The sequence below is a fragment of the Osmerus mordax genome, chromosome 8 (assembly GCF_038355195.1).
Source record: "Osmerus mordax isolate fOsmMor3 chromosome 8, fOsmMor3.pri, whole genome shotgun sequence".
In the NCBI taxonomy this organism is placed as follows: domain Eukaryota; kingdom Metazoa; phylum Chordata; class Actinopteri; order Osmeriformes; family Osmeridae; genus Osmerus; species Osmerus mordax.
This window is the reverse complement of record NC_090057.1, coordinates 13100771-13124075: the sequence shown is the minus strand read 5'-3', so window position 1 is coordinate 13124075 and position 23305 is coordinate 13100771. Positions and strand designations below refer to the sequence as shown.

General features: G+C 43.6%; 1 protein-coding gene across 3 annotated transcripts; it reads left to right on the top strand.

Moving 5' to 3' along the window:
* Positions 1–251: 251 nt before the first annotated feature.
* On the top strand, positions 252–22653 carry ppp1r13bb (protein phosphatase 1, regulatory subunit 13Bb). Of its 3 annotated transcripts, none has more exons than XM_067241830.1 (18): positions 252–393; positions 1410–1612; positions 4948–5095; positions 5597–5716; positions 6748–6815; positions 9143–9244; positions 10518–10692; positions 11331–11530; positions 11930–12070; positions 12384–12576; positions 14809–14942; positions 15237–15690; positions 15808–16565; positions 18493–18630; positions 18910–19043; positions 19233–19399; positions 20543–20742; positions 21178–22653. In XM_067241830.1, the coding sequence occupies exons 2-18, from the start codon at positions 1604–1606 to the stop codon at positions 21217–21219; spliced, it is 3183 nt and encodes a 1060-aa protein (XP_067097931.1). In that variant the 5' UTR covers positions 252–393; positions 1410–1603; the 3' UTR covers positions 21220–22653. The 3 variants fall into 3 exon arrangements, with proteins under 3 accessions (XP_067097931.1, XP_067097930.1, XP_067097932.1); XM_067241829.1 differs by having other exon boundaries at positions 11930–12094; XM_067241831.1 differs by lacking the exons at positions 252–393; positions 1410–1612; positions 4948–5095; positions 6748–6815 and having other exon boundaries at positions 5659–5716; positions 11930–12094.
* Positions 22654–23305: the final 652 nt, after the last annotated feature.

The following is a 23305-nucleotide window of genomic DNA, read 5'->3' as shown; positions in this document are numbered from 1 at the left end:
TGCATCACCTTCAAAAAGATAACACACAAAAAGTAGGGACATCGTCTTATTGTGTAATTAATCAATTCCTCTTTCTTCTCAAAATGAAATAAGTAAATAGTTCAATAACGAACAAGTGTAGAAATGTGTAACCAACCTCCTCTCACCCTTTTCTGTGATTGTACAGGTCAACCTCCTACTTGTTATCAACTTTTTCTGTGGTGCAGCTCACATTTTTTACATTCCGAGTCAACGTGACATCACTGCGTGGCAGCGTACTGCAGGGCGGGGGTATGTTTTCTCACGTCAACAGATTAAATATATACAGTAGTCTTCTCTAACCTTGAAATTTAAAGGCAAGCCGGCAATATTTCCCGAAATTCGATTAATCCAAAACGGAATCATTGTTAGGAGGTGAGTTTGGCAGCTTTCTCGTTTCTGAATGTGCTTCCCTGAGCTAGTCTAGCTAGCCGAAACAGCAGGCTAAACAACCCCAGTTCGCAGTGTGTTTAGCTAGCTACTAGCTAGTCCTAGCTAATTGAAATTAGCCCGTATACAAGCACGAGCTAACTACTTAATCGGGTACTAATATTGACAGTTATCCACCATCCATAATTTACTTAATCGTGGATTGTCTTTAAGATCTGTGCTGAAATTACGTTGTTATACTAGCCAATCTATTAAATAGTGAGTGTTTCAGATAGCTACCGTGGCTAGGCTATCTACTATCTGGTCGATTTTTGGGTTGACTAGCTCTAGCTAGCTAATTAAAGCCACAATCGTTTGTAGTCTAATCGCAAATCAAACCTTACGTTTTGATTTTATAATTTAGCTTTAAACAAGCAGTTTGAAATGCTTGCAATCATTACAAAAAATATACTCTGCTACTTTAACTGCTTTGGCTAGCCAAATTGCCAAAGAGGCAGTGGATTTACCAGCACTAGGCTACTACTAGCTAGTACTAGCTTAGCAATCAGACTGCTGAACCCAAGCCAATGCGGTAGGCTAGCCATCTAAATGCATCCTGTCATTTCGAACCAACTTAAATGTTCAAAACCTTAGGCTAAACGTATCACTAAACGACGAGGTTTTTGTTTTTACGTTTGATAAAGCTGTTTTGCAATTTGTGACTGACATTGTTTTGACGTTGGGCCCACACACTCGATGTACGGCAACATGTACTAGTAGGCTAGACCTACCTACGTACTGGTACTCTCGAGTCCCTCTGCCATGGCATGTACGTCCAACAAAGTTGGTCGTGGTTGCTAGCCATGATGAAATGGCTAACTATCACACTAACATGACAATTAACGCTACAGGAACGTGTCCGGATAATTGTATGGCTAACCACAATAGCGTAAATCATGCGATAAATTATGCCAACTCTCAGTTTTCTAGTAAACTAGAGCTAATTGTGATGTATTTTGCAGAGGACTGGCGTCGAAGCAACAACAGCGCATCGGACAGGGTGGACCATTCCTTTACTTGTTTGGGCTTGAGGATGCTGCAGCGGTGAGCATTGCAAATTTGCAAGTGAACGTCACCACTCCCTGGTTGAACTTCAAGCTACCCAACGTTAGTGCTGTTATGTGCCTCTCCTCCTGACACCAACCGAGCCGCAAATATGATGCCGGTGAGGAAACTGTCATTCCTAAAAAGTATTACAATATGATGTTTTGGTGCTACTGCTACTTTGTGTTTGGTGGACAGACCGAATGAAATCAGAGCAAGGGATACATTGATTAAAATGATTGACTGAAACACAGACACTGATAAAATGATCCAAGCCTATACCAACATTTCTTGATTTTGTTTGCCTATTTGTACAGCTCTTGAACATTCAGTTGCTGTTTTCCTTTTGAATAAACACAACTCGAATGTGACCCGCAAGTTTTTTGTCAAACCTTTTTCTAGAATATTTGTAACTTTTTGTTATGACAAGTAGCCTGAATTGTGTTTACAAATACTTACGATATTATGTTTACAAAGAAAAAAAATGAAGCTTACTTTTTTATAAAGCTGTTACCTTGCTATTTTGGCTATTGTGATAATATATTGTTACAGAACATTAACAAATTGTCAGTTGTACAAATAATTTTGCTGTCATTGTAGCTTACAGTACCATCCTGTTGGCACAACTGAGAACTATTTACTTTGATACAATTCTCACACATTGTAAGCGTTGTGTGATACAGCTTCATGGTGACTGCAAGTCTTGCATGTCCATGAACAGCTGTCTTTTACAGGAAGTTAATATTGATACTAAATACAAGACTATTTCCACATTTAGATATTCTAATACTTTCCTCCATACAAATAATCAGAATTAGCTGCTATAGCCTGTTATATATCATATTCAGTTATTGCACTGGTAAAAATATGGTTAGATTGAATGATTTTCTGTCTGAGGACGGAAATCATACTTTTGGTTAATTTGTAATTGCCTTGTTTGGTTCTCGAGTGCCTTACTGTGTAAGGAGCTTTTATGCCCAAGGCTGTGTGACTCAATGTACCTGACTGGCTCAGAGTCTGTCAAAGTTGATCATGAATAGAGAAAATAAATCAGCTCTTGACTTATTCAAGAGCCCCACCTGTTTGGTGACCTTTTATCTATTATATATTTTTCTTCCCTAATGCACTAAATTGTCATCTTTCTTACTGCAGAGCTTTTCAAATGTTAATGGATCCTGTCATGAGAACTTAGAATCATGAGGACAATTGGCTCTTAAGTTAGTGTTTTTATTTGAGACTCAAACCTCACTTTTTGCACTTCAGTTTGGTATATCCCTTTGAATGAAATGTTCAGAGTAATGACCATTGTAATCATATAACCAAGAAGCAGGCAGCGGCATGCACTTTTCAGTTTGCCATTTTGGTTCTCTGTCCACGTCTGTACAATCGACCTTTGCTTGAATCAGTAAACAGTCATTTTCAAAATGTAGGACTTGCTTGCTGGGATCAGTAGCTGTTCTCTGTAGTAGGTCTACCCTGTCACAGCCTGGTCAACTCAGTCTTATTTGATAATTTGGTTGCACTGTCATAACACACCTAAGTGGAGCCTTATTCAAAAAGGGGATTCAAACACGTCTCTCTCTCTCTCTCTCTCTCTCTCTCTCTCTCTCTCTCTCTCTCTCTCTCTCCTTGCCTCTGTCCTTCAGTGGATGCACACACAGCATGCCTTTACACAAAGGAGACTAATGCTGTTTTGCAGAGCCCACGTCTGCAAACCTTTTTACTTGTGCGCTCGTCTTTCCTAGTTTCATTGAATGCTGAGTATTTGAAGTCCGAATGTTAGAATGAAGAAGTTTGTGACAGTAGTGCTAAGGAGCCTGGTCAGCCTCTCAAAAGACCGAAACACTTGGACTAAGAAGGTCCACCACCCCCAGAATGAGGGCAGGAGACAGGTGGCATTCAAAGGGTCAAAGCCTACGGGCAGACGGAACTTAGCGAGGGCAACACGTTTTTCCCTCAAGGTGAGATCACTGCCCTCTTGAAATTCAGTGTGATTTGTCATCGCTTGCGCTACATTTGGATATTAGTCTACTGGGGAGTCAGGTGGCTGAGCGGTGAGGGAATCGGGCTAGTAATCCGAAGGTTGCCAGTTCGATTCCCGGTCATGCAAACTGACGTTGTGTCCTTGGGCAAGGCACTTCACCCTACTTGCTTCGAGGGGGAATGGCCCTGTACTTACTGTAAGTCGCTCTGGATAAGAGTGTCTGCTAAATGACTAAATGTAATATAAATGTAGTCTGAGCTTGAAGTGATTGCGGAAATTGACATCATTGTTGCATGAAAATGTAAATGAGTCTTGGCTATGTTGGCATACATGTGTGATGTACATCATAAATTTCTTAGTGAAATAATAGTCTATCCTGACTCAATGCCTTAACATGTCTGGTGTCTATGAAGGATTCTGCAATATTAGTACTTTCCTGTCCAAATAGGCTATATCCAGTAATGGATTTATTATCACAACATTAGCTTAAATCATTCACTTGGTTTTGCTCATAGATACATTGTTGCTGTGATGAACTTTAATTATGTATCCTAAATAGATCCATAGCCTATCTGTGCTCATGGAATGATTGTATTTTTAAGGTTATTTAAAATAAATCGCTTGAAGTGTGAGTAGAATTGTAACAGATAGTCTGTAGAATCTATAATGTGTTTCTGCTCAATGGTGTGTAGATTGTTTTAGTTATTGTCACATTAGTTCAAGACATTGCGGTATTTTTGTGTGTGCTCTCTCGTTGACACATGCTTCAGATTTGGGTCATATGGATTACGCATCAGGGAATTTTATTTTATTGCGCCATTTAATGTGCTTCGGTTTGAGATCAGTACACATGGAGGCAGTCCAGAATAAGTGCTTGGTGGTGCAGGAAAGTCATGTTTTGAAACACCCAGGGAACTATGGGTTTGATATAAGCTGACACAAAGCTAAAAAGGAGGCAACCTCTAGTATTATGAAATCCAGAGGTACAAAAAACCTGCAATCAACAGCACTCTATTGGGACAAATCTAGTGTTTCTGCAGTGATAAACAATTGGCAGTTTAGTTTAAAGCTGCACTTGGTAACATTGTAAAATAAATTGAACAATATGAGAAAGGGTGCCCCTAATTCTAGTCTGGACTTCTACACTTTCCTTCAGCTGAAGTTTGATTGACACAAAATAAGACAATGAGAAAGGTACGCCTCACCAAGGAAGGCACGCCTTGCTGAAGGCGATTGGCTGGAACAAAATTGCTGGAACCGAGTTGGCTTGAAAGTGCCTGTACGCTCCAAAAATGTTCAAATTGACATTCCACTGGCACTGGGCTGTCTGTGTTGCTAAACAGCTCTCAGAGGACCTCATTATTACACACCATGTTTAAAGGGGACTGAAAAAATCCTACCAGGAAAAAATGGTTCCAGCTGAAAAAAGGCTTGCTTGATCTAATTCTCTTGCTATTTTGTTCCTCTTTCAGATGATCTTGACAGTGTACCTCAGTGATGGAGAGCAGGCTTTAACGGAGGTACCCATCACCCCAGAAACCTCATGCCGTGATGTGGTGGAGTTTTGCAAGGAGCCTGGAGAGAGCGGCTGCCATCTGGCTGAAGTGTGGCGAGGCAATGGTAGGGGAATAATGACACTTTTATAGTGCTCTCATTTGAAAGGAGTACATTCTATTTGACTTAATGAGGGAAAAAATGCAGCTTAATGGTGGGTCGTCGTTGCAGGGTATTTTTATTACACAATCAGAATTGAGTTTGACCTGACAACCAAGCACTCACTTTCCCTCAGTGTGCTTTGCACAAAAAACCCAAACACTGATGACACAGGAGTTTGTCACAGTGGATATTGTTGATGGATCGTTCAGACAATGCAAGTGTTAGCATTCCTCTTTCACTTAGGTTTCAACCTTACAAACTATGGCCCTACTTTAACAGGTTGTTTGCTGTCTGCAACACATTTCTGTGGAGACAAACATTTGAGTATTCAAATTTTAGAATGAAAAAAACGCATGTCTTGGTTGAGTCATCAATCTCTTCCCAACACTGTGAATTTATGTCCGGTGTATCATGTCATTATAATTCAAACAGAGAACTTACGGAGTCTTAAATTTGTCTTTACAGAGCGAGCCATTCCATTTGAACACATGATGTATGAGCACTTGCAGAAGTGGGGCCCTCGTAAACAAGAGGTGAAGTTCTTCCTCAGACACGAAGAGTCACCAACCGAGAGCAGTGATCAAGGTGGGCGGGCTAAACGCCACACTTACTTGGACGCTATGAAATCAAAAGGCATGTCTGTCATTGCCCAAGCACACAGACACTCGAAGACACGCAGGTGTCTTAGATGTGCTGTGCTGTCAGAGGTTGATTAAGAAGCCATTTTTGTCTGGCAGTTTATCTTAGTTGGTGTTTGCAGTCACGTGATGTCTTACTTGGGTTACTGCTGCAGAGATAAACAGGAAAGTGGAACGGCCAGGAAAGCCACTGCTGTGCCTGGTTATCAGATGGTCAAGCTTGGGTGACGGATCAGGAATGAGTGGCGAACGTCTTGCTGAATTCATGAGATGATGTGTTTCAGCCTCTGAGCCAGATGATATTGAAGCTAACAATATCAATATATTTGTATGCTGCTAGTTTTTAATAAATGTCCATAAATACATTATTTCAATTATTTCAAAAATAAATACTTTCATGCTAACATAAGCATGGTCTGGTCATCGGACTAACAATCTCAGACTTCTAGGGAGTCAGGTGGCTGAGCGGTAAGGGAGTCGGGCTAGTAATCTGAAGGTTACCGGTTCGATTCCTGGCTGTGCAAAATGACGTTGTGTCCTTGGGCAAGGCACTTCAGCCTACTTGCCTCAGGGGGAATGTCCCTGTACTTACTGTAAGTCGCTCTGGATAAGAGCGTCTGCTAAATGACTAAATGTAAATGTTCTTGCACCTCGACATTGTAGCACGGGTACGTTGGCCTGTCGTGTGACATCACGTGTCATCAGCTTCCCATGAGTCAATGTTTCAGCATTTGACTGTTTAAACAGAGGAGCAGTGCAAAACCGATTTGCGTTCTGATAAAATTGTGGAGAGTTTTTAACATCATACCGTGATGGCAACATATTCACACACCTTCTGCATTCTCTGGCTCTAAACTAGAATACAAGCTTCAAATCCTTTTGGCTTTGTATTGTCTACTTTGTGCTGCATCGGTTGGTTTGAAGGGACCATTATTAATTAAGTGTATTTTCCTTCTGTGTACATCTTACTCTTTGCAGGGAGCCAGCAGTCTCAAGAGCAGGCCAACCGCAGGGCTGGAAGCAGTGGAGAAAAGAATGAGAATGGGGTAAAAGCTCACGATGCACATCAAAAACACAAACATAATATTCTCGAGTATTTTCTATTGTAAATCCAGGGACTATTAGATGGACTCATCGCTTACTGAAGCAAAGTATACCAGAGGCTGTGTTTACATGGCTGTTGCAGGGAAACCTCTACTAAAATAGTGACTCAGAGACCTCACTTCTTTCCTAGTCTAAATGCCATACAGATTTTTAATGGCTGTGCTGACCAAACCACAACAATGGACTTTTCCTGAGAGAGGTTGAGCAGTTCAGCCTCCCTGGGTGACTGATGCAGTTGGGGACTGTCAGGTGGCATGGCTGCCTGACCTGACCAGGGCACCAGAGATGGCCAAATAATATAGCCAATGCATTCATTTCGGTACTACAGTACTCTCTATAAATGGAACTTAAAATGCCAGCAAACACATTACCTCTCCTACTTACAATAAGGGAATGGATCACAGTATGTTGTAGTTTTATCCAACGCTGTGTGAATCCGGTTCTTAGAAGTACGCCGCCCCGTCCCATATTAACTGTGTGAGCTATAATGTATCTCTCAGTTCGAGTTGGCCTCATAAGCACTCCGTGAAGTGTGTATCCAGTCCATTATCCCCCCCCCCCGTCCCAGATTCCAGAACGGGAAGCTGCCGTGGTCAAGGGAGCGGAACTAATTTAACCTTAGGGGGGATTTGGGTAAGAACTAGAACGTCACGAGATGCCAAATTGTTTATTTATTTCCCTTCCCTTCTCAAGAGACGGCAGCATGACACACCTTCTGTCTTTCTTATCTAATACACACTATCCAGTTGTGTGTAGTGTGTGTGTAGTGTGATCCAGTTCCTCATTAGTTGGTTTCTGTGAGCAATGTTACAGAGTTGCCTGACCGACGGCCTACACACACAACATACATAGGATGTTTTCTAAAAAGGAGTGAACCAGTTGCCCTGGGGTTCTGATAGATGTGCAGCCCACCTCTGACAGAGCTGCTGACCCTGCATCTGTTAAGACCCCTCAGCTAGGAAATCGATCATTTCCAGTTGGCCAATGTCTAGTTTGTAAAAGATCAGTGTAAAATGAAGATGTGGACCATAGCTCAATAAGTCTGAGTAGAAGACTCAAGCGTGATTTTGGGATGTATCTAACAGTGCAATGACAATGACATTCTGGTTTTCATTTGGGTCAGGCCCAGAGCACGTTACAATTTGCAAATACCTGGGTGCCGTTGCTTTAAGTACCAATGTTAACGTGGTTAAATTGGTGAACTGTGTAAAGAATCATTCAATGTCACTTTGAATGGTTGGTAGAGGCACTAACTTGCCTGGTTCCGTGCTCTCTGTGATTTGTCCGTTAGACAGCCACTGAGTGGCCATGCGTGTAAGTTGCTTCATTCTCTCGTTCTCAAACGCAACACGGTCTCGCGAATGCGCAAGACTCGCCACGCACTTGCATGGACGCCGCGCGCATGTAGCTTTCTCCGAGCGTGACTCGCTTTGGCTTAGTCACTCCCCCAGTTCCGTCATCTCCAGCACAAACTCTACAGTCATCTGCTCTACATCTATATCGCGTCAGTGCGCATACTTCATTCATCCAGCACCACGACAAGAAATACTCGCTGCTTCTAGGGAGGAGAGACCAGGCCTTGGGTAAGGAAATATTCATAGACAACGTGGCATGATTGCCATGACTGTGTGATGGCTTTTTAGTTATCTATGAACCTGTTGTTTCTCATCACTTATCCTCCTTTGGTTAATCCCATCCCCCACTTACTGTGCTGTCTTACTTGCATACAGTGAGTCCTTGGAGAGTGACACATCTTTTTTGTTGTCTTTTTTAGAAAGGACATTGTGGCTATATGAATGTTCCTGTATGTGGCCAAAGTGCACATTTAGCTGAGGGGTTATGACAGGACATTGATAGCAGGCATCATCATGTCCCAGTGGTGAGCTTTACTGGGAGGTAGAACAAATATCTGTAGTTTCTATCCAGCTAATGTGTTCCACTACAATTCATTATTGGTTCGGAGACCAGCATCATGTGCTGGCATGAAACAAAGCTATTGGATTTACTGATTGAGTTGTATGTCAGATGTATCCACGAGCAATAGGTCACCTTCTATTTTAGTGTCCGTATCCACACTGCTGGGTGTGCACGCACGATTACTGTTGCAGCTCCACATACTGACATACGTTGTGCTATTTTATGTACCCACCATCTGGGTTCACCTTTAAACGTGACTATATTTGAAACCTTTTATACAGGCTACCAATGAAACAGGTAGGGAAGCCCCAAGTTGATGGATCGTGTGTGTGTGTGTGTGTGTGTGTGTTAGGTGGGGAGCCCCCGTGTGGAGCTCACGCTGTCAGAGCTGCAGGAGATGGCCACACGGCAGCAGCAACAAATTGAGGTGCAACAGCAGATGCTTGTCGCTAAGGTAACACCTTTTTGATTATGAATTGGTGTTGATATTATCTTTGTTGCATGTTAAAATTCGAACTTGTACGTTTTGCCATGTTGTACTACTACCTAGGGATAGTCTTTGTAGGTGAATCGCATACAATTTATAGAAAAATCTTTTTTGGTGTTGGTGTAATTGAATGAAGAAAATGTAGAGTTTAGAACTATACTATATTTTGATGGGGCCCTCACCTGATCTAAGAACGTCTTATGGACTTATCTTATTTTTATCTGAGGGGTCTGAGACCCCGAATTATCTGTTTGTGTGTATCTAAAGGTACAATAGGATCTAGTAAGATCTTTTCATAAAAATACAATAAAATCTACATTCTGCCATAAACATTTGGGTAAATTAGATAGTACAGGGTTCCCGCAGGGTCTTAAAAAGTCAAAAATTCAGAACTTTAAATTTAAGGCCTTAAAACGTCTTAAAAACGGCCATATTTTCATCCGAGGTCTTAAATTTCACTTAGTCAGGTCTAAAAAAGGTTTTACCCTCGTCCATTTCCAGAACCGCTGGCCGCAGAAAGTTATGACAAAGTAGCAAAAAAGTATTGAGTCGCAGCCTACAAAGCGGAGCTCTACAAACGAAACCAGCAGAATGTTGCCCTCAGAACGTTGGTTCAGTGTGTTGTAGTTCTTTCTGGGGGATATTTGTGTTTGTATGTACACGGTGATAAAACTACAAATCCTGTTATAAATGCAATACCTGCCCGCAAAATACGTCTGCGCTTCCTCAGAGTTTGTTAAAGTTCGGCTACGTGTGGAAAATGGGAAAGTGTACTTTCAACGAGACATGGCTAGATCACCGGGATTTCCGCTGTTGGTTACAAGCGGTACCCAGCTCCATGTACAAGGCTCGCTGCAAACTTTGCCAAAAAAATATTCAAAAATTACTAATGTGATTGTTTTATCTGTAAATTACATTTATACTTTTTCAATGACTGAATTCATTGAAATAAAATGTTTTTTTTAGAATTTCTTTGATTAGAATATTTTTTGGGGTAATGCATTGTGTAGGTCTTAAATTTCAGTCTTTATTGTCTTAAAATGTCTTAAAAAGGTCTTAAATTTGACTTGCTGAAACCTGCAAGAACCCTGTAGTAGTAAATCCTAGAAAATATTCAAAAGCCAAACTACCCATATATGGTTTTGATTCATGTATGCCCAACTGCATATTAGATGGAGATCTAGAGCAGTGAAGACAAACGTTCCATTTGAATAATCGGAAGCGTCCCGTGTGCGTCTAGGAGCAGCGTCTGCGCTACCTGAAGCAGCAGGAGAGACGGCAGCAGCAGTCAGTGTCTGAGACAGAGAAGCTGCAGAGGCTGAAGGACCGCGTGGAGAACCAGGAGGCCAAACTCAAGAAGATCCGCGCCATGAGGGGCCAGGTGGACTACAGCAAAGTCATCAATGGCAACCTGTGTACGTACTACATACTCACACACAGTCTCAACCTGTGTACGTACTATATACTCACACACAGTCTCAACCTGTGTACGTACTCACACATATATACTTGGTCTTGGTCTCTGGAGTTAAATTCAACCCTGATTAGTCTTGAACGTAGACATATCTGTTCAAGTAATATGCTTAAGGCTAGGCATCCTTACAATTAAGATCATCTGGGATTTGAAGAATCCTTTGCATGACAAATCTGGCCTCTTTACTTTTTCTCTTTTTTTTTCTACCCCTTTAGCTCTGAGCAGATCCCATCAGAGTCATGAAAACCAATGCCCTTAACTTTGTAAAAGGTTTTATAAGGGCTAGCTAAGCACAGTAAGAGTGGCACAAAATGAAAAGACACAAAATGAAAAGACACTTAAACTCCATTTTTGAGAGTTTGTTTCCGCTGTACTCTGCTACAAGCTGACACTTCCTTTGTAAAAAAGCAACATGTATTTATCGATTCATCATCAATCAACTCTCCTCAACTGAAGTTTCACTCCCCTCATACCACTGGTCACTGGTTAGACATTGCTGCTGCGGCCTTTCTCCTGCGCTCTCCGATCCACGAGGTACTAAAGGACTACGCTCTCATCCCCTTTCTCCTTTCTCCTCAGCTGCCGAGATCGAGCAGGTGAGCGGGTTGTTCCAGGAGAAGCAGGCGGACCTGCAGGCGGCCGTGCTGCGGGTGGAGCAGCTGAGCCTGCAGCTGGAGGACCTGCGGAGAGGCAAGCTGAACAACCTGCAGTCCGCCCTGGGAGGACAGGTGTCCAATACCGCCGCTCTGGAGCTGCGCAAACTCTACCAGGAGCTGCAGGTCTGTGAAATGTCACGAGATGAGACTGTAGGTGCATGTTACCTGCAGCCCCCCCCCCCCCCATTGTACGGTCTGTAGAGTGACGTCGTCACCTCTGCTGATTGGCCAAAGCTTTAGTCTTCCTAAAAGAGCCGGGTAATTGTCATGGCCAAAACCGCGAAGCAAATTTGCTATAGGCTACTGTTTTGGGCCCTGAAATGTGAATATTATGATTTAGTTGTATCCCAAATCTGTCGAGATTTGCTTTGTATCGAAGCAGTAAAACAAATACTAGGAAAACATGGACGACATCAGCTCTATCACAGTCTACTGATGGACTACTGCCGCCTACGATCACCCTCCCAATTGGATCGTTTTGCGTCACTAATCAGGCGTGCACCTTCCTCCCCGTTTCCCCAGATAAGAAACAAGCTGAACCAGGATCAGAACAGCAAGCTGCAGCAGCAGAAGGACCTGCTGAACAAGCGCAACGTGGAGGTGACGCTGATGGACAAGCGCATCACCGAGCTGCGCGACCGCCTCTACAAGAAAAAAGCTGAGGCACGTCCAAAAGAGAACGTGCCTGTAAGGCTAGGAGCGCACAGCACACGCGCACACACAACATGCTACACACATTAGAGATCACCCTCATTATTTGTTGATGCGCTGTTCACTGTGTGTACAATATTTACGTTATTTTTATTAAAGCTACAATAGCTAGTGCAATGTGATAACTTCCCATTTAGCCAGCAAACAGTTAGCTTAACAATAAAAAGATTTGGGCAAGTTTCATGTGAAATTAGATGTTTGAGAAGTCCTTCTTCACGTGACCCCACTTGTCTTATTTGTTCATGTGGTTCTTGTCACCCTGCAGCTCAACCGGACTAATGGGCCGCCGTCTCCCCAGCCGGCCCCTGGGACAGTGGGTCGCGTGGCAGCCGTGGGGCCGTACATCCAGGTCCCTGTGCCGGGGACGCAGGAGAGTGGGTACTCTGTGCCGGCAGACCCCCTCAAGCCCCAGTCGCTGGGCGTCAACGTCCCCAACAACCAAGCCCGCTTGAAATCAGGTTTGTCTACTGCCCTCCCAATTCCTCCTTGTCAGCTCTGCTGTGCCGTGGTTGAGTTCTTCCCCCGCCCGCTGTCACCTTTTACCTTTCCTTTGCTGTTTCTTTAATTCTGCTTTTTGAGTCTGGTTGCCACTTGCATTACGTTCTGGAGAATCCTTTTCTGTGCAAAATGTATTTGATAATGGACCGTGGGCATATGTACCAAGCCAAAATGTATTTGAGTTGTATTGCAGCAGGAGTATTACAGAGTCATAGGAGACTCGTAACCCCAAACAAACTAAAATTTTGTCCTCCGGTTTTTCATTCTCCCGGATCAGTTGAGATCCCTGGGGCCCAATTCATCCAGTTATGTCAACAACTTGTTTCTATATTAGATTAAGAGTGGTGATCCCAGAATGTCAGTCAGACAAAACATTTTAAAGAACCTGTACAGACTTGGCTAGCCGGCGAATATGCTGTCCCAGACGTTCTAAAAAGTAATTGTACTTATCTGTTACATAACTAACGACGGTACAGGTATTGCTATAGAGTTATCAACAACAACAAAAAAGTAGATGCGAGTGTATGTACAAGCCGATGACAAAACATACATTTCCATACATTTTTATGTATAGCTTTCCTGCCCAATAGTATGCAATATAATTTCCATACAGAGAACTTGAACAACCAGCCAGAACACCCACTACCATCAGTGGCGGATTCTGTGAGAAAGCCCCCCAGCTCATGGAAGGTGTCAGATTTAGACATCGTTGTGGACCCTGTACCGGCACCCCTTCAAGAAGCTCAAATGGGGCCCGGGGCCCCCTCCAGTTTGGAAGGTCCTTCCCGTGAGTGTGCAGGTTGCTAAGCAGAGGGATGGCTTGCTTTGAACCTTCTTAGATATCTGAGCGAGATTTAGTTGGCCATTGTATTCCAACTGAAGCTTGGTTAACAACCAGGGATATTGAGGGAATCGTTTTTTATGAAATTTGATGAGACTTAGTAAAATTGCAAACTGAGACATTTTGGTGCTTGATGACGTTTATAACAGTAATGCCTGCTTTGCCTCACATTGAGACACATTGCCCACTATGCAAGTTTGAGGTCTATGTAAAACAGACCCTCAACCATAAATCAATGCATGGTGCAAATGAATAGGCTAATGCTTGTTTTGACACTGCAGCATCCATTGCATTTCTTTTTTCCAGACCGTGCCATGGTTTTTGCTGTTTTCTTGTGTTCCTGTGCACCTTCAGTTGAGAATACTTTGCTTATAATGCAAGTTGAGCACTAGAGCCGTGTTAGTTTTTTTTTTGTTAACAAAATTAAATACCAAGCAACTTGGTCACTGATTTTTGTAAATGAGTCGTTCTTATGAACACTAAAAAGAAAGGCGACAGAATATGTAGAATTTGCACTGAAGTATGTGAAAGCACATCAAGAAAAATCAAACCAACACCGTTTATGATTCTTCACTTTTGACCTCATAAACTAGCTGTCTGGATCTAGTGGCTTATAGAAAGAACTAGGGGGTTTCACAGCTCTCTAAATTTCAGCCTCACACTACAGGGGATATGTACATAGGTGCTCTGGCATCGAGAAAGAAAACAGATCCTGCATTATTATGCATTGCTACTTTGGGAAGGTTCACTGCGCTCCCCTGCATGTAGTGTGATCAGTGCTGAAGTCAAATTTACCTATGTAACGCCACACCTGTAAATTTGAGCTCTGATCAGATTTTCGTTCCATGACCTCCATAGCCCACCTAGTTACTCACCATGCATCACTTAAATAATAATAAGCTAATAAAATTATCAAGCATGCTGGAAAATATTTTCTTAGCATTTAGTCTTGGCAAATTTGTATGCAAGCCAATTTTTTTATATTCTTGAATATAGGAATATATATAATCTAGATGATTTTATAATGCACAACAAATTGTCAATTGAGTTTTCAACTGATTCCATTAATCGCCCCTTCCTGGTGAAAGACCAGGTTAAGCCAGACCATGTGTAGCATGTCTGAAAAAGATAAACACTGTTCATTTGTATCAATCAAAAATCTGGTTTGTAATATGTCCAGCTTCCACCCAATCCATTACACTAGCTGTGGACAAGAACAGCAATTTGTATTCAAGCAACCATTTCGACCCAGCTCTGGTAAACCTCCTTTATCCCATGCTAGTCCTAAAACTAGCCCTGAGGCCTTCTCTTACTCTCATGGTCCTTACCTTACCTCCTCCCCTCTTCTCAGCTAACGAAGCCAGCTGGCCCACACTAGGCAAGGGCAATGACTTGCTAAAACCCCCAGACTGGAGAGAGTCTGAGATTGACACTCAAGGCACCACTCCACCTCCCAGCTCCCCCTCCGGTACCACCACAGACAAGGTCAGTCTCCATTTCTCTCCAAATGTAGCAAACATGTACTCTGGTGTCGGAATTGTACCTAGTTAACTATCTTTAATGAACGTGGAGCTCTTACACAGTTGCTGGCCTTATACTTCCTGACGGTCGTAAAACATAGGTGGGATCATTCCAGCGTTATATCATAGCATAGATTGAGTGTATTTATCTACAGGGCTGCATATCATTTTCCAGATGGAAATTTCTTCCTGTTGGATATGAGCATCTGATGAATGAGTCAATGACATTTAAATGTTGTTCCTCTGTGCCTCTCCCAAGGTGATGGACTCAAACAAGATGACCGTCTCCTCCCCTGCCATATCCAAGCCCCAGCCCCCGCCTTACGGCTCGCACCTCATCTCGGCGGCCTACAACAGTTCGCTGGAGCGCCGCAAAGACGTGCCTCCCCCTCGACCTCACCCCAACCCCCCGGCCCCCTCCTGGCCCCGTGTGCCTCCCCCATCCGGCTCGTCCTCTCAGCAGATTCAGCAGCGCATATCAGTGCCCCCCAGCCCCACCTTCCAGCCAAACTCACCGCTCTTCCCCCCAGGGCTGGGGGAGCGGCTGGACCCGCCCCTCGCCGTGGCCGTTCGCCCCTTCATTCCAGACAGAGGGTCGCGGCCGCAGTCGCCCCGCAAGGGCCCGGCCACCATGAACTCCAGCTCTATTTACCACATGTACCTCCAGCAGGCGGCGCCAAAGAGTCACCCTCTCAAACCCGCTCTCAAAGCAGGTATTGAAACAAAACTTTGTCATTGTTGAATTCATTGTTGCGTTGGCATTCCCCCCCCCCCAAAGATCTAACAAGCAGATTATGTAACTATTTCAATTTTTTCCTTTGTGCGTGCAGTGTATGGAAAACCTGTTCTCCACTCGGGCTCCACACCCCCATCCCCTCTGCCCTTCATGCTGTCAGGAGGGCCCTTCCCTGCATTCCAGGGCCACGAAGATTCTTTCGATGGCGAAGCGACAGATCTGGAAGGTGGCCATGCCCCGGAGTCCTCAGCCCCCCCTCCCAACGTCGAGAACATCCCGCGGCCTCTGAGCCCCACCAAGCTGACGCCCATGGTGCACTCGCCGCTGCGCTACCAAAGCGATGTTGACCTGGAGGTGCTGCGCAAGAAGCTGGCCAACGCCCCTCGGCCACTGAAAAAGCGCAGCTCGATCACGGAGCCCGAGGGCCCCGCGGGGCCCAATATCCAGAAGCTGCTCTACCAGCGCTTTAACACGCTGGCGGGGGGCATAGAGACTTCTGTTGTCGGGGGAAATGGGGGAGGGGGGGCCGGGGGAGGCACACCCTTCTATCAGCCCGCCAATCCGCCAGACTACCCTTGCGTTAACATGGCAGCAGACGCCGACAACGGGAATCCCCCTCCACAGACACCCGGCGCTGAGGGACCAGCCTCGGAAGCTCTCCCTCCGCCAAACGACACCAACGACAACCAGGCCCTTGCATCGGCCCCGGAGGGCCTCTTGAATCCCCCCGAACCGGAGGAGTCTGAGGATAACCACAACAACAATCTCGAGGGTCTAGTGGTCATGCTTCCCAGCCCGGTGCTCGAGGTCAGCTCTCCAGAGGACGCCGGGACTACGCCCTCACCAGCAGTGGTGAGGCACACACCTTAGTTTGTATTGTTACGTTCACACAAATGCAACCTAGTTAGCGTAAAAAAATAGCCTTTCCCATAAAAAAATTATAATCAAAGCCAATAGATGTTATTGATGTTATGTAAAACACCACAAATACGTACAAACAAACAGCCCAACTTATTTGTTTTTAGAGCATAGTTTATTTACATCCCATTTGAATTGTGTGATCGTTCAAAATGTTTTACAAAAGATGTTCCGGATGCAGGTTATGCAGACTAGAAAGCAGAGAGAGATAGATAGACAAGTGGGAGAACAGCACAGACCGGTTTTCAAACACAAAGGGACTGTGCACTCAAATAAAATAAAAAACACGCAAGCATGTCACAGAGGGCTTCATACGCCCATAGAACTGCCCCTCAACCAACCTAAACCCTCAAGGAAGACAAGGAAAAACTCACAGAAAAACTCACTGGAGGAGAAAAAATTGAAGAAACCTTGGGAGGAGCAATTCAGTGAGGGATCCCCTCCTCCAGAGACGGTTGGTGAAAGAGAGGAGCAGAACACAGGCTCAACATAGTCATACAGCAGGGAAATGTCAATTGTTTAACTTGGTAGATGTGGGAAGGGACCGGGAAACTCGCTGTTGCCCGTCATGGAGACTGGTTTCCGGTTGCCGACCAGGTCCAGCGTTGGCAGACCGACGACCAGGCAGGTGCTGACGGCTCAAACCCCCCACACCACAGGGGATGTGTGTGGGGATGAGATGAAATCCCCACCGGTCAAGTGTGGACTAGTGCAGCAATTTAGCAAAGCAAAAAAAGGTTATTTGATGCAGCCCTAGACACTAAGACAGCGCCAGCCCCCCTCGGTTGAACATGAAATCTGTTCCAGGGGAAAGAACTCTAAAATAAGTTATACTTATACGAATAAGGATGAGAATGCCCCGTCCCCCGTTGTCACCTACTAGTAAGAGAAACTATAACAGTAACAATATACAGTAAAAGGTTTAGTTTATTTAAAAAATCTAGATGGGGCAACATGAACATAGAGGCTTTAATTGTACCATAATTTTCAGACTATAAGCCGCGCCTTTGTTCCCATTTTTCGACCCTGCGGCTTATATAATGGTGTGGCTAATATATGGATTCTATGGAAAATCTATGGATTTTTACAGCTAACGGCCACTAGCGGTGCACACTTTTTCAAGGCCTTTCAAAAATAGCCAAAGTTAAGTGGTTAAATGATTGCCACGCGTTGCCACATCTCTATGCTGATCTCTTTGTGATAGCAGCTAAGTTAACAACAGACATTTAGCTGCTGCGGCTTATATAACGGTGCGCCTTTATAGTACGAAAATTACGGTAATATACAGATAGACACACACTTCAGGTTTACATAGAAAGTACATACACACCTACTTTTAGCAGTCATAGGATGCTTAGCAGTCATAGAATTGACTAAACAAGAACGTTTTTAACCTAATTTTGAATGTCGAAACAGTATCAGCCTCCTTAATTGAGACAGGTAATTTGTTCCAGAGAAGTGGTGCTCTATATGAGACGCCCTGCCTCCAGCAGGGCATTTTTAAATTAATTTTGGGAACCACCAGATAGCCAGCATCTTGAGATCTAAGTGTTCTTACGGGGTGATAGGGTGCAAGGAGACCAGAGATGTAAAGTGGTGCCAGTCCATCCAGAGATTTGTAGGTTAGTAATAGAACTTTGAAATCAGCTCTGGCTTGGATAGGGAGCCAGTGTAAAGAGACGAGAGTAGATGTTATGTGATCGAACTTTCTGGTTCTAGTCAATAATCTGGCAGCAGCATTTTGCACCCGCTGTAAAAAATTTTGGTAGGTAATTGCACTCATGCCCTCCGGATCTTTGAACTCTCTTTCAAGGATAACATGTGCCACATTTACCACTAATAGAACTTTCACTTTCTCTAGGAGAAGCGTACTAACTTGAAGAAGGCCAACTCTGAGCGTACAGGCCATGGCCTCAGGGTCAAATTCAACCCCCTGGCCTTGCTGCTGGACGCCTCACTGGAAGGAGAGTTTGACCTGGTGCAGAGGATCATCTATGAGGTGACATTTATCTCTCTCACACACACACTTTCTCCTTTTTACCTACTTTACTTATTGGCAGTTTGTTAAATTTGCTGGCGAGTGATTTTTCATTCGATCAACAACATTAACAGAACTACACATCATATATCATGTAATCCCTAAAACCCAGTTTTACCCAGTCAAGATTCCCTGCTTTGTGAAAAGTTGCAAAATCTAGCTTTGTAAGCATCTGCAGAAAATGCTTAAAATGTCCTAGGTCTTAATCCTTAATCTCACCTGCATGTACACTGTCCTCAGGTGGAAAACCCCAGCACTCCCAATGATGAGGGCATCACCCCATTACATAACTCTGTGTGCGCCGGGCATCACCACATAGTCAAGTTCCTGCTCGACTTTGGTGTCAACGTCAATGCTGCGGACAGTGATGGCTGGTAAGCCACCCCACACCATACAGGAAACAGGCTTCATTGGCCTTTTGACTGTTTAACTTGTCATACCATTGTGCATGTAGCGCACTAGATATAGGGTTCCGGAACACGCATGGCTTGTCACAATAAGAATTTATTTGATACTTTTTCCCCACTTGTTTGTGTGTCTCTGTGTGTTCGGCCCGTACACAGGACTCCCCTGCACTGCGCGGCGTCTTGTAACAGCGTGCACCTGTGCAAGGTCCTGGTAGAGTCGGGCGCTGCAATCTTTGCCAGTACCATCAGCGATGTTGAAACTGCTGCAGACAAGTGTGAAGAGATGGAGGAAGGCTTCATTCAATGTTCCCAGTTTCTCTATGGTGATGCCTCCTTTTTCTTTTTTTGCTCCCCAGACATGTCCTCTTTATATATTCGGCTTTGTAAATAAGCTAAAAGCCAGTTTCATTCAAAACGGATAGAATCTGTCTTCAACATTGTATTGTTGGGTTAAGGGTGGGTATAGCATAGTAGTAGAGGCTTCGACCACAGATGAAGAGGTTGCAGGTTTGAACCCCCCTCCTGTCCTATTGGGTGTGCTTTGCCTTCGGCAAGGGCACAACCTTTGTTCTCTCACATATATATTATTATTATTTTCCCACCCCTAAGGATCAGTCAATATTTGGACTACGGTACATAGACAACGTCGGTGTAAAAATGTTCGTCTTGGTCACGATTGTGTTGCTTCTATTGGGATTTACGTTCCGTTGCACGGTTAAGGCTAAACTTAAGTTTTTGTGGCAAAAAGTGCCTTGTGTCAACAAAGGATACTCAGTGCTAGCCTACGTCACAACGTCAGCACACGTTAGCAACGACGCATGGATACAACGTGCATAGATGTGCTGTTGCACAGCGAGTATTGTGCCGTGGTGTACTAGCAGAATCATACATGTACATTTAAGCAAATCAAGACTTGCATGTACAGTAAGTAATGTAACATTAAATAATGTATTTAAACTAAAGCTTGTGTGGTGCATCGCTGGCTTCAGTGCCACTGCCTAAACTTTATGTCAAAAGAAACTTTCTCATTTCCGGCGCTTTCACACAATCCCCTCACTCAGTGAAGTTTGGCTAGCCACCGCAACTAGCTTGCTCGTAGCAAACCTCTTTTGAATTAGCCAATTCTCCCTAAATAGATATTTACATAGCCTATTTACATTTTTGGGGGCATATTTTCAGTTAGCAGATGGTACTGTTTGAATTGCGAGTCCATCTGAAATACTGCCGGTGACAACGTTGTTACAGTAGTTTGTTTCAAAGGGGGTTCTTAATGAATTACGCAATATGAGTAGGCTAAATGCTTGAAAAATGTCACTAGAAGAAAAAAACTTAAGGGGACGGATCCACCTGCAACCGACGCAAGCAAGCACACCCTACAATTTCCCCAGAAATTGTACCCTCTCTAGTTAGAATTGTAATACTGTTCAATACTCATTCTGTCATTTGCCTGGGTTCTCTCTATCCAGGTGTTCAGGAAAAGATGGGGGTGATGAACAAGGGCGTTGTGTATGCCCTCTGGGAGTACGATGCCCAGAGCTCAGACGAGCTGTCGTTTGCAGAAGGGGACGCCATCACCATTCTGCGGCGGCAAGATGACAACGAGACAGAGTGGTGGTGGGGTCATCTCGACGACAAGGAAGGCTACGTGCCACGCAACCTGTTAGGGGTGAGACGCGTCTTTCCACGACTGAAATATCAGCATTGGTTGTCCTTTGCGCATAGGCAGATCACACAGAATGTATGGCCCCTTTGCGCTTTACGCATGTTAGTATACTGGGTTTCAATTTAATCAACAAGTTCTGGGACTAAATATTCATCAAACACCCTTTATGACCGGCAACAGGCAAACAGGAGAACTTGTGATGACATCAAGTTGGCTGTATGAAATCACTTTGGTTAAATCGTATTCATGCACCACAAACTGAAATTGGAAGTTTATATTGCGAAATATTTGTATTCAAAAATGTTTTGCAGTTACACGTGGACTTGACAGGTTTACATGTAACAATTGAAAAATAAAATGACAAATGTGACTAGATTGAGTGGACTAGTAAACAGAAAGTATAATAATGTATATCCTTTTTCTCTCTCTCTTCTACAGCTATACCCCAGAATAAAACCCCGGCAGCGTTCCCTTGCGTAATTCTCCTGTCCCTCTATCCCTGGTGAACATCAAGACTACAGACATCACTCAACACCTGAGGAAAAACATGGTGCCTGGTGCTCCCCTCCTGCATCTCCCTCTGCCATACATTAGCCTCATACTTCTACAACCTGTGAACAATGAAGCTTGAGACTTAACCCCCCACCCCACACACACACACACATCAAGCTATCAAGAGCATCCCCCTGTCAACCACTGATTTACTCCAACAGACACCAGTTCTAGGCTCGCCATTTCATACTCCCTCTCTGTCCAGCAAGAATTCAACAATAAACAACTGATTTTTATTTGACCCAACTTACACGTATTCATTGGAGATCACCCCCCTCCCCCAAAACATACCACTGCTTCGTGTAAGTGTGTGTGCATGCGTGACAGTGATGAACTTTGTGTGGGCTTTGTACATTTACATTTAGTCATTTAGCAGATGCTCTTGTCCAGAGCGACTTACAGTAAGTACATTCCCCCGAGGCAAGTAGGGTGAAGTGCCTTGCCCAAGGACACATCATTTCTGCACGGCCAGAAATCGAACCGGCAACCTTCTGATTAATAGCCAGATTCCCTAACCGCTCAGCCATCTGACTCCTTTGTAGGATGATAACGAAATTGAGAAGTGTGTTTTATGTGAAAAGGGTTGACAAAATCAGTTTATAAATTGAAAATGTGTTTTTTTGGCAGCCATAGAGAGGGATAAAAGAAAACAAATCTATGCATAGAATCTGATTTAATGACAGTGTTATACAATCATAAGTGGGATCTTGATACAAGTACACTTATTATTTCAATAATCAAGTTGTTCTATTTCACTTCAGTAAATGCTCCCCAAGGTATTTCAGAATAGGCTTTCTTATCATTGCCTTATTTCCTTTTAAATTCTGATTATTTGATCTCTACACTTTATTTTAATGTTTTACTTGTAATTAAGTAGAATGGGCAGTCCTCTCCTTCAGTATGGTCTTTAACTTGTATTCATACAGTAGAAAATTTGACATTTTGAAACGTTTTTGGGGAGAAGGCTATACATATGTGCAAGGTTTCACCATCACCCAAATTGTACTATTGAAAATCATTTAGAAAAGAACACTTGCAGGTATGTGTTTTTTGTTTTTTGTATTTACAGTATTAGAGTGTGTGTGTGAGAAAGAGACCAAGCACTTGACCTAACTGGATCAATTTTCACCATCTCAACTGTCATTTTCTATTGGTGGCATAGGTCTTTATTTGCATTCTGTTCCCCAAATCTAACCATATTTTCATTCATGTGACATGAGATTGGTAATCCTAGTTAGACACGACACGGCCTTTCCCTGAATCAACTCTGTAAATACTGTGTGAGGAGTTTAGTGTTTGAGTGTGTATGAAGACTGTACTCATGCTGTTCAGTAAATGTGCACAATAAAATGGTCCGAGCATGACGAGCATGGGAGTTTTTCCTGGTCTCATACGCTTTTAAGCATTACAGTACCGTTATACTGTAGCCCAGTGGTTCTCAACCCTGGTCCTCAAGTACCCCCTGTCCTGCATGTTTTAGATGTTTCCCTGCTCCGACACACCTGATTCAAATGAATGGGTCGTTATCTAGTTATACAGAAGCCTGCTAACGACCATTCATTTGAATCAGGTGTGTCGGAACAGGGAAACATCTAAAACATGCAGGACAGGGGGTACTTGAGGACCAGGGTTGAGAACCACTGCTGTAGCCTATAGGCTACCGATAAATACACCGTTATATAACATGTTTTAAAAGTTGCTTTTAAAGTAGGCAACGTGAAAACAATGAAAGTTGCTTTAAAGTAAGCAACGTGAAAACAATGAATATATCGAAGCGGACATCGACAGAACTGGTCAACTGTGCCGTTTTTTCGTTTCGTTTTTTGTCATAACTATGTTGTCATGGGACCGACGTGCACGTCCGTGTTGACAACATAAACTACGCACTTTTAATTTTATGATAACAGTTAAACAAATATAAAGCAAGACAGCCTGATTTCTCAATTTTCAGACAGTAGGCTATGTGTTATAACAGCCTGGCATGTCGTATGCCACCCCATGTTATGTTCATAGT

Coding starts and splice junctions, on each gene's coding strand:
- ppp1r13bb (XM_067241829.1), top strand. Junction 6,816..9,142: donor GAGAAAAGAATGAGAATGGG/GTAAAAGCTCAC, acceptor TGTGTGTGTTAG/GTGGGGAGCCCCCGTGTGGA. Junction 20,743..21,177: donor TGCCACGCAACCTGTTAGGG/GTGAGACGCGTC, acceptor TCTCTTCTACAG/CTATACCCCAGAATAAAACC.